The following is a 14,950-nucleotide window of genomic DNA, read 5'->3' as shown; positions in this document are numbered from 1 at the left end:
TAGTTAGTTATTCTCAGCTGTATCTTAGTTGTAGACTTGTTAATTGGCTCTCAAGCTGCTAATGTAAATAGTAAAAATTCAAAATTTTCAGAAACAAAAAAATTGTATAATCTATGAAGTAATAGTAAAAGCAAATCTTAATGATGAAACAAGTTCTACTGGATGTTTTCCCATTATAATTTCAAGAGCAACCACTCCAAAGCTGTACACATCATATTTCTCAGTCACACTATTTGTGTAAGCAAGTTCTGCAAGAAAAATGAATCACGTTAGAAAAACATTGTTTTAATTCAGATTTATGGAATTCGAAGCAATGAGTCTTAGAACTTAGGTCAGGCCTAACTGAACGCTATAAAATCAAATTGTACAATTTGTACTGCTAAAGTCATTTATGCATGACTTTGGTCGTAGTTTTAAGCAATGCGAGACTAAGCTGACCCGCTTAACCCAACGCATTAATTAAAGGTGTCGGAGGCTAAAATCCGAAATAAAGTCGATAGGGGGAGGCCTACAATTAAGGCAGAATTTCGAACAACTTGAATAGAAAAAAGCTTACCTGGTGCAAGATATCCATAAGTTCCTGCAAGTACTGTTTGATTCAACGAACTAGAATTTTGAAGTCTCGCTATGCCGAAGTCAGAAAGATAAGCTTCCATTTCTGAGTTCAACAGAACATTTTTGGTTGTCACATCTCTATGAATGATTGCTGGCTTACAAATCATAATGAAGGTATGATAACCTATGTGCAATTCCTTTGACAATGTCAACCCTCTCACTCCAATCCAACTCCACTGCTTCAACATCATTGTGTAGAACACAATCCAAACTTCCCTTTTCCATGTATTCCAAAACCAAAAGCATGCATCTATTGTGCAAACAAAAACCATATAGCTTCAAAATACTTCTGTGTCTTATCTTTGTCAACATTCTCACCTCATTCTTAAAAATCCTTCGAATCAATGCTTCATTAGCTTCTAAATTGTGGAGTTTCTTCAATGCCACTACTCTACCACTAGGTAGTTTTGCTTTGTAGACACTACCATAGACACCAGTTCCTATACAAAAAATTAAAATATTCTGAATGAGCTTCCATGTATGTGCTTTGGGTATGGAACAATAATTATGAGTCCTAAATATGAGAGGGGTGAACAAGGCTATAAATATGAGTCCTAAGTCTACCTTTTGTAGGTGAGGAGTAACAAGTAGTATCAGAATAGCCTTGGTTGCATAAAAACTCATTTCCAATAAATGCATTCGGCGTGACAGAATCTTGAAGACTAGGAATCTCACCCTCTAGAGAATTATAGGACAAGGTAATCTTCCTCAACAATGAACTTGGAATAGGTCCATTGACTGTTGTGTATTTCACATTCCCAAGTTGATAAGGTACTTTGCCACTTATTAAGTTATGACTCAAATCAATTAAATCAAGATTAACAATCTCACCAATATGATAAGGAATGCTTCCTGTTATATCGTTATGGTTCAAATTCAACACTTTCATGTTAGAGCAAGTTGATAGACTAGTTGGAATTTTTCCATGAAACATGTTTCTAACACTAGAAGAAGCTTGAACAAGAAGATGAAGGAAACGGTTAAGCTCATTGTGAGCATGAACCAGAAAAATTTTATTATTACACACTTAGTTTTTACAATGAGAATGAGTTAACTATATATACAAGATGAACCAACTAATAGCTAACTAACATTCAGTTATGAATGTGTAACAAACTACTAACCAACTACAAACTAATCACTAACTGAATACTAACTAACTAAAGGATAGTATTGCAGTAACTTGTTAAGTTACTGACTTTCATTAGTCTCAACAGTCCCCCTCAAGCTGGAATGAATGTCAATGGTTCCAAGCTTGCTTAGAAGTGTGTGGAATGGACCTGGATGTAGTGATTTAGTGAAAATGTCTGCTATCTGCTCTTTTGATGATACAGGTAGCAAGTGAATAATGTTGGCTTGGACTTTGTCTCGAACCACATGACAGTCAATTTCTATATGTTTAGTCCTTTCATGAAAGACTGGGTTGGCAGCAATGTGAAGAGCTGATTTGTTGTCACAATATAGTATAATTGGAGAATCATGAGGTATTTGAAAGTCCTGCAGTAGATATAGAAGCCATTGTCCTTCACAAGCTGCTTGAGCTAATGCTCTATACTCTGCTTCAGAGCTAGACCTTGATACAACAGTTTGCTTTTTGCTTTTCCAGCTAATGATAGAAGTGCCAAGAAAGAAACAAAAACCAGTAGTTGATCTTCTCGTATCAGGGCATGCACCCCAATCAGAGTCAGAATAACCTTTGAGAGCAAGTGATGATGATGAACTGAAGAATAAACCTTGACCAGGGTTGTTCTTCAAATATTTGAGAACATGTAGACCAGCTAGCATATGAGCATCTGTAGGTGAATCAAGGAACTGACTAAGTTTGCTTACAGCATAGGATATCTCAGGCCTAGAGTGTGTCAGGTACAACAATCTTCCAATTAATCTTCTGTATGTAGTGGGATCAGAGATAGCATTACCAGAAGATTTTTGCAATTGAAGGTGAGGTTGCATAGGAGTGGGGGTTGGTTTGGTACCAAGTAGGCCAGAATCTTGAAGAAGATCCAAGGTATATTTTCTCTGACATAGTGAAATACCTGTTTTGGATCTTGCAACTTCAAATCCTAAAAAGTATTTGAGAGAACCCAAATCCTTAATGCTGAATTTTGTATCTAGAAGAGCTTTCAACTGATGAATTTCATCGATGTCTGTTCCCCCTAAGACCAAATCATCAACATATACAAGTATAGCAGTGAATCCAGTTGATGTGTTCTTAGTGAAGAGAGAATAGTCAGCTTTGGATTGGATATAACCTGATGAAAGCAATGTCTCAGTGAGTTTAACATTCCACTGTCTGCTTGCTTGTTTTAATCCATAAAGAGATCTTTGTAACTTGCATACTAAGTCAGGATGAGCAAGGGGCAACCCAGGAGGAGGTTTCATGTAAACTTCCTCATTAAGATCTCCATGTAAGAAAGCTGTATTAACATCAAGTTGAAATAGAGGCCAATTTTGAGAAGCAGCTATAGCCATGAAGGTTCTTACAGTGGTCATTTTGACAACTGGGCTGAATGTATCTATGTAATCAATACCTTCAGTTTGAGTGAACCCTTTTGCTACTAGTCTAGCTTTATGTCTCTCAACAGTTCCATCAGCATGTAGTTTCAATTTGAACACCCACTTACATCCAATAGCTTTCTTATGAGGTGGTAATTTGACCATATCCCAGGTATTATTCTTCAATAAAGCAGTTAGTTCAACATTAACAGCACTTTTCCAATTCTCATCACACATTGCCTCCTCATATGATGATGGTTCAGTGAGGGTGGATATGTTAAGTGCATAGTGTTTGTGTGCAGGAGATAGATGATCATATGATATAAATGAAGATATAGGAAACTTACATTGGGAAGATGATGGATGTGTAGAATCAGATGCAGAATGACTTATATTCCCCAGGATTTTGGTGTGGTAATCTTGAAGATATGATGGAGGGTGTTTGACTCTATCTGACTTTCTGACAGGGTTAATGGAAGGTGGTGCTATGATGGGTAAACTATTGGAACTGGTAGTGAGAGGAGTATTTGTAGAAGTAGGTATCATGACATCTGTCTCAATGACAGGATCACAGGGTGAATGATGATCATGGGTTGGTGAAGGTGGAGATGAATGATCATCTGGACTATGAGTAGATGGAATGGATGTTGGTGAATGTGGAGTAGCTGTTTGTAAGAGAGGAAGTGAAGGTGAAGATGAATGATGAGTAGAATGATTAGTGAATAGCATATCTAAGTCATCATAAAGAATAGGTGACTGTGTAGCAGAATTAGTTTGATCAATTTGGTGTTGATTTTTAGTATAAAAAGGAAAGATGTGTTCAAAGAACACTACATCCCTAGAAATGAAAACCTCTCTAGATTGTAAATCAAAGAGAATGTGTCCTTTGACACCGGTTTTGAGGCCAAGAGAGACACATTTCCTTGATCTAGAATCTAGTTTATGTCTATTAGTTTGAAGAGTAGTAGCATAAGCTAGACAACCAAAAACTTTAAGATTATTAATATCAGGTAAACAGTTATAAAGCATTTGATAAGGAGATTTCTGAGATAAAAAAGGAGTAGGTAATCTATTTATGATATGTACAGAATGACCAACTGCATGAGCCCAAAAAATTTTAGGTAAATGAGATTGAAACAAAAGGGCTCTAGCAGTGCCTAAAATGTGTTGATGTTTTCTCTCCACAATGCCATTTTGCTGTGGAGTAGCAACACAAGAACATTGATGAATGATTCCATTTTCATTGTAAAAATCTTTAAGCAAAAATTCAGTCCCATTGTCTGTTCTGATACATTTGATATTGCAGTTAAATTGAGTTTTCACCATAGCATAGAAAGATTTAATGTGAGTTGAGGCTTCTGATTTCACTTTCATTAGATAAATCCATGTAAATCTGCTTCTATCATCAACAACAGTAAGAAAATATTTGAATCCAAGCATGGAAGGGATAGCTAATGGTCCCCATATATCCATGTGAACTAGGTCAAAGTTAGAAGCAGATTTAGTGGAGCTTAGTGTAAAGGGAAGCCTCTTTTGTTTTGCAAAGAAACAAGCATCACAGGGAACAGAAGAATTGGAAATTTTAACAAAAGGAAATTTTTTATTCAATTCAATCAATTTGTCATTTGAAGCATGACCAAACCTTTTGTGCCACACATTACAATCACTATTCTTGTGTGACTCTAAACTATGTACATCAGTGATTTTATTGATATTATTGATACATGAAGTATTTGGAATATGACCTAGACTAACTTTGGGTGTTGTGAGAATATAGAGGCCATTAAGCAAATCAGCTACACCAATCATCCTCCTTGATGAACTCTCCTGTATCACACATTTATTATCATTAAACATCAAAGAACAGTGCAAATTTTTGGTTAATTTTGGGACAGATATAAGATTGAAAGTAAAATTTGGAAAATAAAGCACATCAGTTAAGTATAACTGATGATCAAACATGATTGTACCAGCAAGGCAAGTATTCACAAGGGTTCCATTTGGTAGTTTGAGGTTTATAGGAGGAATTTGTTTCAAACATTGAAAATATTTAAGATCAAAGCAAATGTGGTCTGTTGCACCAGTATCTAAGATAAATTGATCAGAGTTATTGGATAAGGGAATGGTGCATAAGATACCTGTATTGGTGGTTACATGGTTTATGCTATGAGAAGGCATTGAAGTGGAGCCTTGAAGAAGTGCTAGTAATGCCTTGTGCTGAGCTGCAGTAAAGGAGAATTTACCAGTTTTATGATCATTATTACCATCTTCACAATTGGCAGTTGGAGTTTCATCATCATCATCATCATCAACATTAGCACAGTTGTTGATAGCCCTATCATGTTGGAGATGCTGCATATGAGGTGGATATCCATACTTTATCCAACAATTGTCAACAACGTGATTAGTTTGACCACCGTGTGAGCAGAGTTTGTTCCCTTTACCACGTCCACCATTACCATAAGATCTACCACCCCTAGTGCCTCTACCACGAGTGGAATGACCCCTACCAGCATAGTGATTATTACCAGAAACTGCTAGCAACTTAGATTCATCTACAGGGGTAGCTAACTGCCTCTCTTGTTGAACAAGCAAGGAGTAAACTTTACCTATAGTTGGAAGTGGATCCATCAACATAATTTGGGAACGGACAACATGATATTGCTCATTTAAACCTTTCAAAAATCTAATCACTTGGTCACTCTCTTTATAGGATTTCATCTTAGCAATAGCAGCACATCCATGAACACAGTTATGAACACAATGTGAATCAGGAATTGGACGAAAATTATCAAGTTCTTGCCATAATTTTTTCAATGAGGTATAGTAAGTAGAAATAGTACTATCACCTTGCTTAAGAGATGAAATTTCATCTTGTAAATCAGAGATACGAAAAACATCACCTTGATAGAATCTTTCTTTGAGTTCTTGCCATATCTCTGAAGCTGAATCCAACCATAGAATACTCTGAGAAATTTCTGGGCTAACAGAATTATTGAGCCAAGATAAAAGCATAGTGTTGCACCTATCCCATGCCAAAGAATCACGATCATCATCATCTGGTCTTGGAAGCGTTCCATTGATGAAGTGCATTTTGTTCTTGGATCGAAGCGCCATAGTCATAGCACGAGACCAGGAATGATAATTGGGGCCAGAGAGAAGAGGTGTAACCAGAGCAAGATTAGGATTTTCATTCGGATGCAAGAAATAAGGGTTAAGAGTATCATTTTGATAACCCTTATTCTGAGAATTGGATGAACTTGCGCCATTGAAGGCACCAACATTGCTATCCACAGACATGATGGAAAAACAATGCAAGATCGAGGAAAAAGAATGAGAAATTCAAGGGTACAAACTTGAATTTGGGGAAAACAGAAACAAGAAGCAGAATTGGGAAAAATTGCAGCGAAAGAAACGAAATTGAAGGAGTGTGTAACCTGAATCAATGATTAACAATGGCATACCTCAATTTGAGGTCTGATACCATGTGAAAACTGTGATTGATACACCATTGTAACACTAGAAGAAGCTTGAACAAGAAGATGAAGGAAACGGTTAAGCTCATTGTGAGCATGAACCAGAAAAATTTTATTATTACACACTTAGTTTTTACAATGAGAATGAGTTAACTATATATACAAGATGAACCAACTAATAGCTAACTAACATTCAGTTATGAATGTGTAACAAACTACTAACCAACTACAAACTAATCACTAACTGAATACTAACTAACTAAAGGATAGTATTGCAGTAACTTGTTAAGTTACTGACTTTCATTAGTCTCAACATAGAACCAATCATTTGTTATTAGAAATGTCATTATTGGACAACATCGTCGCGTCAGTCTTACAATTGTCCGATAAAATATTCCTTCAACTAGAGGGGTACTTTCGTATCACATATAATGTCTTATGTTCCTGCTTGAATTTGATTGTTTACATCTCTTATTTATTTCTCTGTCGTTTTGTACTATGGATCTAAGATATTTAAACTATGTAACTTGTGGTATGGTAAGATTTTCAACTTTCACTTCTAAGCTAAAAATGTTTTGCCTTTTGTTAAAATTACATTTCATATACTCAATGAAAGTTATACACTTCTAAAGGTGGTCTCCAACCTCCTATTACTTATAAAGATAAAAGATTAATTCCAATTGTTAATTTGAGAGTTAAATTGATCAAAGACAAAAATGCTGTTATGTTTGACTAAATGCCAATAATTTATCTCTTAATTAAGTACTATGAATCCATGATTATTTCACATGCATGGCCTATAGGCTATAAAAATCTATATATTGTTAAGAGGATTAGTTAAATCTAAGAAGGAAGAAAAAAAAACCAAAAACACAGCAACACTTTACATTGTTAAAAAAAAAAAAAAAAAACATGTGAAAACAAGCTGCAATATAGAAAATTTAAATTTAATTAATCTATTCATAATGAAGACATAGACAAAGACCATTGTTCACTAGACACAAAACTGATCTCAGTTTTCTGATAGGTTAACATGTTCATATATAAACACAGAAACATGTTTCAAGAAATTAAACAACTACTTAGAAAGAAAGATAGTCATTGATGGTGTCGGTGATGGTGGTACTAGTTTCCGTGTCACTGTTGCCACCATTTTTCTCGTTGCATTCGACAAAAGGTGCACTGTCTGGAACCGACATTGAAAGCTTTGTGTTTGGGATTTGACAATACGCTTTCTGAATGTCTGTTGAGGTTTTGACTGAAGGATAAGGCACCAAAGCAATGGTAACAGAAGAACCAATAGTAGTAGTTGTAGTAGTATCGACAACAGCGGCAGCAGCAGGAGGAGGAGGAGGTTCATGGTTTATACAACGCCTTTTCGCACCTCTATGCATATGTGTTGCACAATATTTCTGACCAGGAAGAACCGCACTCTTGCATCGCCAATTCTTACCATCTGTTCTTCGGCATCTGCCCGGTTCAGTTTCTATTGGTATACTGTTTCTGTCATTGAGGTATGAATAATTGCAACCAGAAACTGGAATGACAGCAAAAAGTTTACCCTCATAGTTAATGATATAATATTCGCATGCAAATAAATAAGAGACACAAACTAATATTATCTGTCTCTAACTATAAGCTCCCTTTTGAAAACAATTTTGACATGCAAATAAGAGATGCACAAAATAAACACATTAAATATACTTCTTACTTTTCTTAATATATATGAAAATGATAAAAGGAGCTTATAATAAGAGACAGGTAAGTTTTTTTCTTCTGAAATGGGATATACTAGTCTAGGGATTGGAAGGATTAAACTTTCCCATCATAATTTCATCCATGTTTAGTCCTTTATTTGGTGATTTCAAGAACTGAACATGGAAGGCCGACCATTAAGCCGACAATCATCCAATTTTCGTAATCACTGCCGACTCTCTCCTTGACCCTCAAATGACATCACCCTTGGCTACCCCAATGCAAGACCAGCCTATTTACGGACGGCTTGTCTATGATACACAAACTCACATGTTGTGTACAATATAACACACCTATGCAATCATCTAATCCCATGAAGGAAAAGAAAAAAAAACGAAATTTGTTGCAATGCCACCAATATTTACCTTGAAGAACACTCTTTGGGGAGATGCCTATTCCAGTAGAGATGCTATTAATTTCACATGAATTGCTTCCTTTCGTACCACTTTTAATACTCATGTTGTCGTTGATAGACATCTTAATCTGCTCATCTTGCTTGCATGCATTAAGACGACTTCGGTCATCTGAAGTATGTGATGCCATCATGCTGCTGAAAGTGGTTATCTTAGGTGCAACTGCAGAGGCAAGAACGGAGCAAGGAGCAGTCACCACAGAGACATCAGAACCTATGACTTTTCTCGAACGATCACAAGCAGAAGTTGTATTTACAATACAGAAGCTCCTCGATGGGGTGTATGAGAATGTGTCACTGTGTTGAATGACAAAAGGGTTTGGATTTGAAACAGCAGATTCAATGTTAGGGACTAGTTTTGCATGTGACTTGTCACCAATACTAGGCTTTGTTCTCAAATTTGGAGAGTTAATTTGAGATGTTTCCACAAGCTTTCTTGAACGATTTCGACCCCTATGCATGTGGCGTTCGCAGTACTTCTGATTAGGTACTGTGTTCTTACCACACCTCCATTTCTTTCCATCGGTTCTTTTACACCTATGTGGTTCTGTATCCACCATAGTCACATGATGAGAACCTAGACGGCCGAACTCTGCAATAGAAAGAAATGAACCCAAAAAAGGGAAAAAAGAACCTCTATTATCTTACATGTTACAATTTCATAAACAAGAGACGTTTTCAGCATCAAAATATTTGAAATGAGCTATTACACTAATTAAATTTACTAGTAAATTTTTTGGGCATTTTCCGCGGACAATGCAAAACAAAATTAGCCCATAATGAATACCAAAAGAAATATGAAAATCATTCCAAGAAAAGAATCAATCAAGATTTTACCTCTCCCTCTAATAACCAAACTTTTAAGGTTAAAATGTACCTATACACATATAAACATCTATATTCATTTATTGGCTAATTTAAGGTTAAATATGTATTTATGTCATATATACATATTTTGTATATTCATTTAGTCAAAACTAACAAGCTTAATACAATAAAACAAACGCAAAAAAGAGGCATATCATGTGATCTATCAGATCATATCAGTTGAAAAAATACTTGTAACTTAATCATAAAACACAATTGAATGAATGGTCACTATCAAATAAAATAATCTTAATCATACAAGTTATAGATTAAGGAGCTATGTTATTTTAACACAAATCAAGTGAGTGGTTAAGTCTCACATCGACTATGAATGGGAAGAATGTTGGATATATAAGAGAGGTGATGTCTCTCTCTTGTGGTCTGGAGCATTAGCCATTTAGCCCATTGTTTCTCCCGACGCTCTCTAGAACTCCCCCAACAAGTTCAAATTCACTAAATGGCCAAAGTTAGTAATTAATTGTTAATGTTAGAATTTTTCACCTTCCTCCAGGACTTGAACCCTGAACCCTTAATTCCTTTAACCCTCAGCTCAAACTAGTTGATCTATTCATCCCACCTTTACTCCTTATGTTTAATAACTTATACTCCCTCCGTCCCAAAATAATTTTTGTCTCAAAATAATTGTCATTCTCACTTTTCAACGTAATACTTTCCAATTGTACCCCTAATAGGGATAATTTTTTTTTAACAACATGGTTACATTTCTTAATATGTGTGAAACAACCTTAAAAACAATCTTTTTGAGACGGGGAGGGAGTATATAAACTTATGAATGCAATCTCAAAACATACTCTCTGAAAAACTGAAAAAGCATAAACAATTGAGAATATAATTTAAATTTTTACAAACCTGACATATTACTTGGAAATTGCAAAAGGTAATAAGGAAGAGGAAGGTTATAAGCAAAGTGATTAAAGATGAAAACTTGATGGTCAAGTTCACGCCTTTGAACTTGTGTGATCAAAGGGCTTTCTTCTTTCTCTTCCTTAACTACAACAACATTTTCACCTTCATCAATCTTCTTCTGGGGTCCACCTCCTATATAAAAAATACACAAAACCTATAGTTCATAAAAAAAAAGTTTGAACAAAAACATGTGATGAGTAAAAAGTGAAGAGAGTGGAATGAAACCAGTTGTGGTGTTGTGTGAAGAGGGAACAATTTGAAGAGGTTTAGCTTCCATTGTGAACAGTAAAATGAGCTTTTTATTTTCCTAGAAATATTTGATCAAGAAAAAGGAGGTCTGAGCTGAAAAGGTTGAGCTTAGCTCAGAAGTGAGAAACAGCAGAGAAGTGAGTAGAGAGAGAGAGAGAGAGAGAAGGAAAAAAGCAGTAAAGAGGTGTCAGAGGTTTCTGACAAAGCTTATTTACGTTTCAAAAGACATTGTCACAGCAGTGACCAGACATAATATCATAGTAGTACCATTTTATTTAAAAGAATTTTTGTTACACTTATTAACTATCTTCACTAGTTCATTTGGTATCGTTAAAGAGGACAGGATGAGATCTGTGTAAATCTCCTCCACTTGCATTACAGCCGCACATTTCATTTTTGTGTCTACGGTTTCATTTTTTAACGTATATTATTAAGCATATTAAAAATAAAAATAAAAGATAAAATTAATGTTGATATGATAATTTTTTCACTTTTAATATATTGAATGCACAAATTTGATGAAAAAATTTCTTTATTTATTTGTTTAACTAGTGTCTCAGGACTTATGTTGCCCATGTACGGATACGGTACCGGTACGCGGTACAACATTTTTAGAAAATTTAAGGTATGGGTACGTTAATATAAAATATTAAAAAATTTATTTTTAAGTGAATTATTATCATCATGCTTTGAAGATTTAATTTTTTTTTGTCCACTGTCTCAACTATTTTCATAAAAAATGAGAGATAATTAAAATATAATAAAAAATTATAATATTTTAAGAGATTTTTCAACAACCAATATGTTTTTTTCCATATTCATCATCATAAATCAACCAAATAAAAATGGATACGGAATCGGTCCGTACCACACGAGTACCATGGAGTATCCGGTACTGCGATACTGATACGTACCCGATACGGGTACTTCACCATTTTAGGAGTACCCATGCTACATAGCCCGGGACACAGTTTAACATTTTCCTATTTTAGTACCCATTTTTACTACTTTATTAAAAGAAAAGCAAAAGGAGAAAAGAAACATGACTATTCTCTAAGGAAGAACGTTTCAGCCGTGCCGCTCCGGAGAATATTAAATAACCCTTTTAGAGGAGATGCGTGATCGGAATCTGAAGAGGCTTCAAGCTTGGCTAAGAAATCTGCACAAATGTTTCGGGGCCTGTTTGTTTGAGATTTAAAGAAAATGATTTTTTTTTTTAAAAGAAAATAGATTTTCTTGAAGAAAATCTAAAACTATTTCTTGTTTGTTTACAATCATAAAAATCTATTTTTTAAAGATGGTGAGGGATAATGAGAGATAAAAAATTTTTGATAAAAGCTATTGAAAATAGATTCTCATTTTGATAAAAAAAATGATTTTTTTACTAATATCATTTTTGAAAAAATCTGAAACAAAGAGGCCCTCACTCTCTAAGAGTGTGACAAAGAGTAATGTTACTTTGAGAAAGCGATTATTTGATGTCTTGAATCAACGTAGAATATACATAATATTTGATATTTGGACATTTTATGAGGTTGATGCACCAGAGAGAATCGGAGTAGCAAACTAACTCATCAATAGCCATATTTTTTTGTCAAAATAAGACCCTGGTGGATGGAAAATAACTCTGGAAATAAAATGTCTGAGGATCCCTAAATGAAACCCGCGAAACCTGACAAATAATAGCCTGATTCAATTCTGATAACTCCTCCAAAGCCAGCTCTAATAGGTGATCCGAGACAAATACGAGCCACTCGCGAGCATCCCTAGAATTGAAGAAATCATGAGTGATAAAACCAAGGTGATTCCAAATGGGTATAGAGAAACTACAATCCCGGACACAATGAAGAAAATTCTCTTAGTGAGTACCACATCGAGGACAAGTAGAAGATGGGTTCATCTTCCGGTGGTGGATTAACGAGAGGATGGGAACCGAGTTGTGGCAGACCAGCCAAAAAAGAAATTTGATCTTCTCAGATAAGTAAAGCTTCAAAATACAAGTCATTAGCCATTTATTTTATTTTTTGACATAATCATTTGTTTTATGAAAAATGTTAAATAGTGCTCCGAAGCACCATCATTATTGCACTTGATCCATCCAACCGAAGGCGGTCACCAAATTACCTCCTTGATCTGAGGAGCTTTGGGTGGGTTTATATTGATATTAAAATGTTTTAAAATTTTAACATTTAAAAGTTAAAACAATTCATTGTGAGTTAAAAATATGTAAAATTAATACATTAAAAATTATAAGGTTTTTTGCTCCTCTATTTTATTAAACTTGCAAAAATAGTCAATCTATTTTAAAATAAAACTTAATTGTCTTTCAATTTTCACATTTGCTGCAATTTTTGTCTTAGCTCGTGTTTTATAGCCGGAAAGCTATGAAGTCCTGATACGTGACACGATACCGATACGACACCGATACGGCGATAAAGAAATTTTTTCAAAATTCTCGATACAATACGGCCGCGATACGTTATTTAAAAACTAAATTTAAAATTATATATATATATATATATATATATATATATATATATATATATATATATAAATGCACAATATACAAACATAACTAAAATCGATAATGATAATATTCAAATTACTCAAATTGAGCAAACAAGTAACAATTACATATCTTTAAGTTAAGTACTATGCAAAAGGGAAGTGAGATGAATAACTTAACTGATTAATTAGTTGAGCTAAGAGTTAAAGAGTTGGAGATTCAGTATTCAAGTCTTGACAAGGAGAATAACTAACAGCACCACGTCGGTTCATTTGTATGGTGTTTTCACAGAACAAAAACGTTTTTGTCAGGGATACACCGATAATTGATGCTTAAAGAACGCTCTTGAATTTGCAAGCGTTGCTCTGCATTCCAACGCTCTTTCTCTGCCACCCTCTAACTTTATTGGTTGTTTGGATTAAAAAATATTATATTTAGATGCACAGAGAGTAAAAGATCCAATATTGAGAGATTTAGTGGGATCCAAGTTAGACTTTTTGATTAGTTGTATGGATATATAAAAAATATGGTTGAGATGTTTAATTAAGTGAGGAGTACTCCTTCCGTCTCAAAATATAAGTAAAAGTGGGTCAAAGAAACTTGATGTATTTGGTTAAAGATTTGGACCAAATACATCAACTTTTGTTGACCAACTTTTGCTTATATTTTGGGACGGAGGAGTATAAATTAATATAAAAAATTAAGTGGGACCCATTTAAAAAACTCAAGCGAGTGTTATGGATATTGATGCTCTATCATAACAATATAATATACTAACAATTCTCACCAATTTGTGATGTTCGTGTCGGCGAAGCTCTTGGCTTCTTGTCAACACTATATTGGTTCATGAATTAAATTTAGGACCAGTGAATTTTGAACTTGACTCGAAGTTGGTGATAGATGGTTTCCATTCAAATAATCATGATGTTACAGAGTTTGGAGAAATCGTCTCACATTGTAGAAGACTTTACAACTCTTTTTATGTTAACTCTAGTGTTAAATTTATTAGGATGCAAGCAAACGAGGTTGCTCATAGTTTATATAAGGCGGCCACATGTGTAGCTAGTCCCCAAATATTGGTTGAAATACCAAATTATATTGAACATTTATTGATTAATGAAATGCTATGAACTTGTTGTCTTCAAAAAACAATTTGCTTATAAAAAAAATGCGTACTACCCAAAGACGTAGTTGATAACATCATACTCTAACATTCAATACTTAAGTGAAAATGCGAATTGTATCAGTCTCATTTCCTACGTTTTCATTATCAAAGAGCATTAATTGTTCGATACGTGTATCGAAGAAGTATCCGACACGTATCGGTTATATTTTTTTTTTTTAAAAAATAATATTAATTTCTTATACGTGTATCGGAGAATATCAAACGAGTATCGATATCGAGTACGTATCGGACACCATACCTCGTCATTTTTGAAGTATCGGGGGTTCACAGCCGGAAAGGCATGGTGCCTTTTGATCAATTTGGTCCGTGTGATGAATCAAATGGTCCTAAATGACACACGTGTGTTAGATAGTGCACCTCTTGCACTAGTTAAACACATGAATACAAAAATTTTGTCTTGAAATTTGTGTATTTAATACATTGAAAGTGTAAAAAGTTATTTTTATCAACATTAATTTTAT

At 34.5% G+C, this 14,950-nt stretch overlaps 1 protein-coding gene and 1 pseudogene across 1 annotated transcript; both read right to left on the bottom strand.

Annotated features, from left to right (window-relative positions):
- Positions 1 to 111: 111 nt before the first annotated feature.
- On the bottom strand, positions 112 to 1,549 carry LOC123896021 (annotated as a pseudogene).
- Positions 1,550 to 7,520: 5,971 nt separating this feature from the next.
- Positions 7,521 to 11,095, bottom strand: LOC123899091 (growth-regulating factor 9-like). Its single transcript, XM_045950149.1, has 4 exons — positions 10,774 to 11,095; positions 10,492 to 10,680; positions 8,708 to 9,346; positions 7,521 to 8,124 (listed from the first exon to the last, which is right to left on the bottom strand). Exons 1-4 carry the CDS (start codon positions 10,823 to 10,825, stop codon positions 7,670 to 7,672), a joined length of 1,335 nt encoding a protein of 444 aa, XP_045806105.1. The 5' UTR covers positions 10,826 to 11,095; the 3' UTR covers positions 7,521 to 7,669.
- Between the last annotated feature and the right edge of the window lie 3,855 nt (positions 11,096 to 14,950).

Source organism: Trifolium pratense, linkage group LG7 (genome assembly GCF_020283565.1).
Source record: "Trifolium pratense cultivar HEN17-A07 linkage group LG7, ARS_RC_1.1, whole genome shotgun sequence".
NCBI lineage: Eukaryota > Viridiplantae > Streptophyta > Magnoliopsida > Fabales > Fabaceae > Trifolium > Trifolium pratense.
This window is presented reverse-complemented; position numbering and strand designations above follow the sequence as displayed.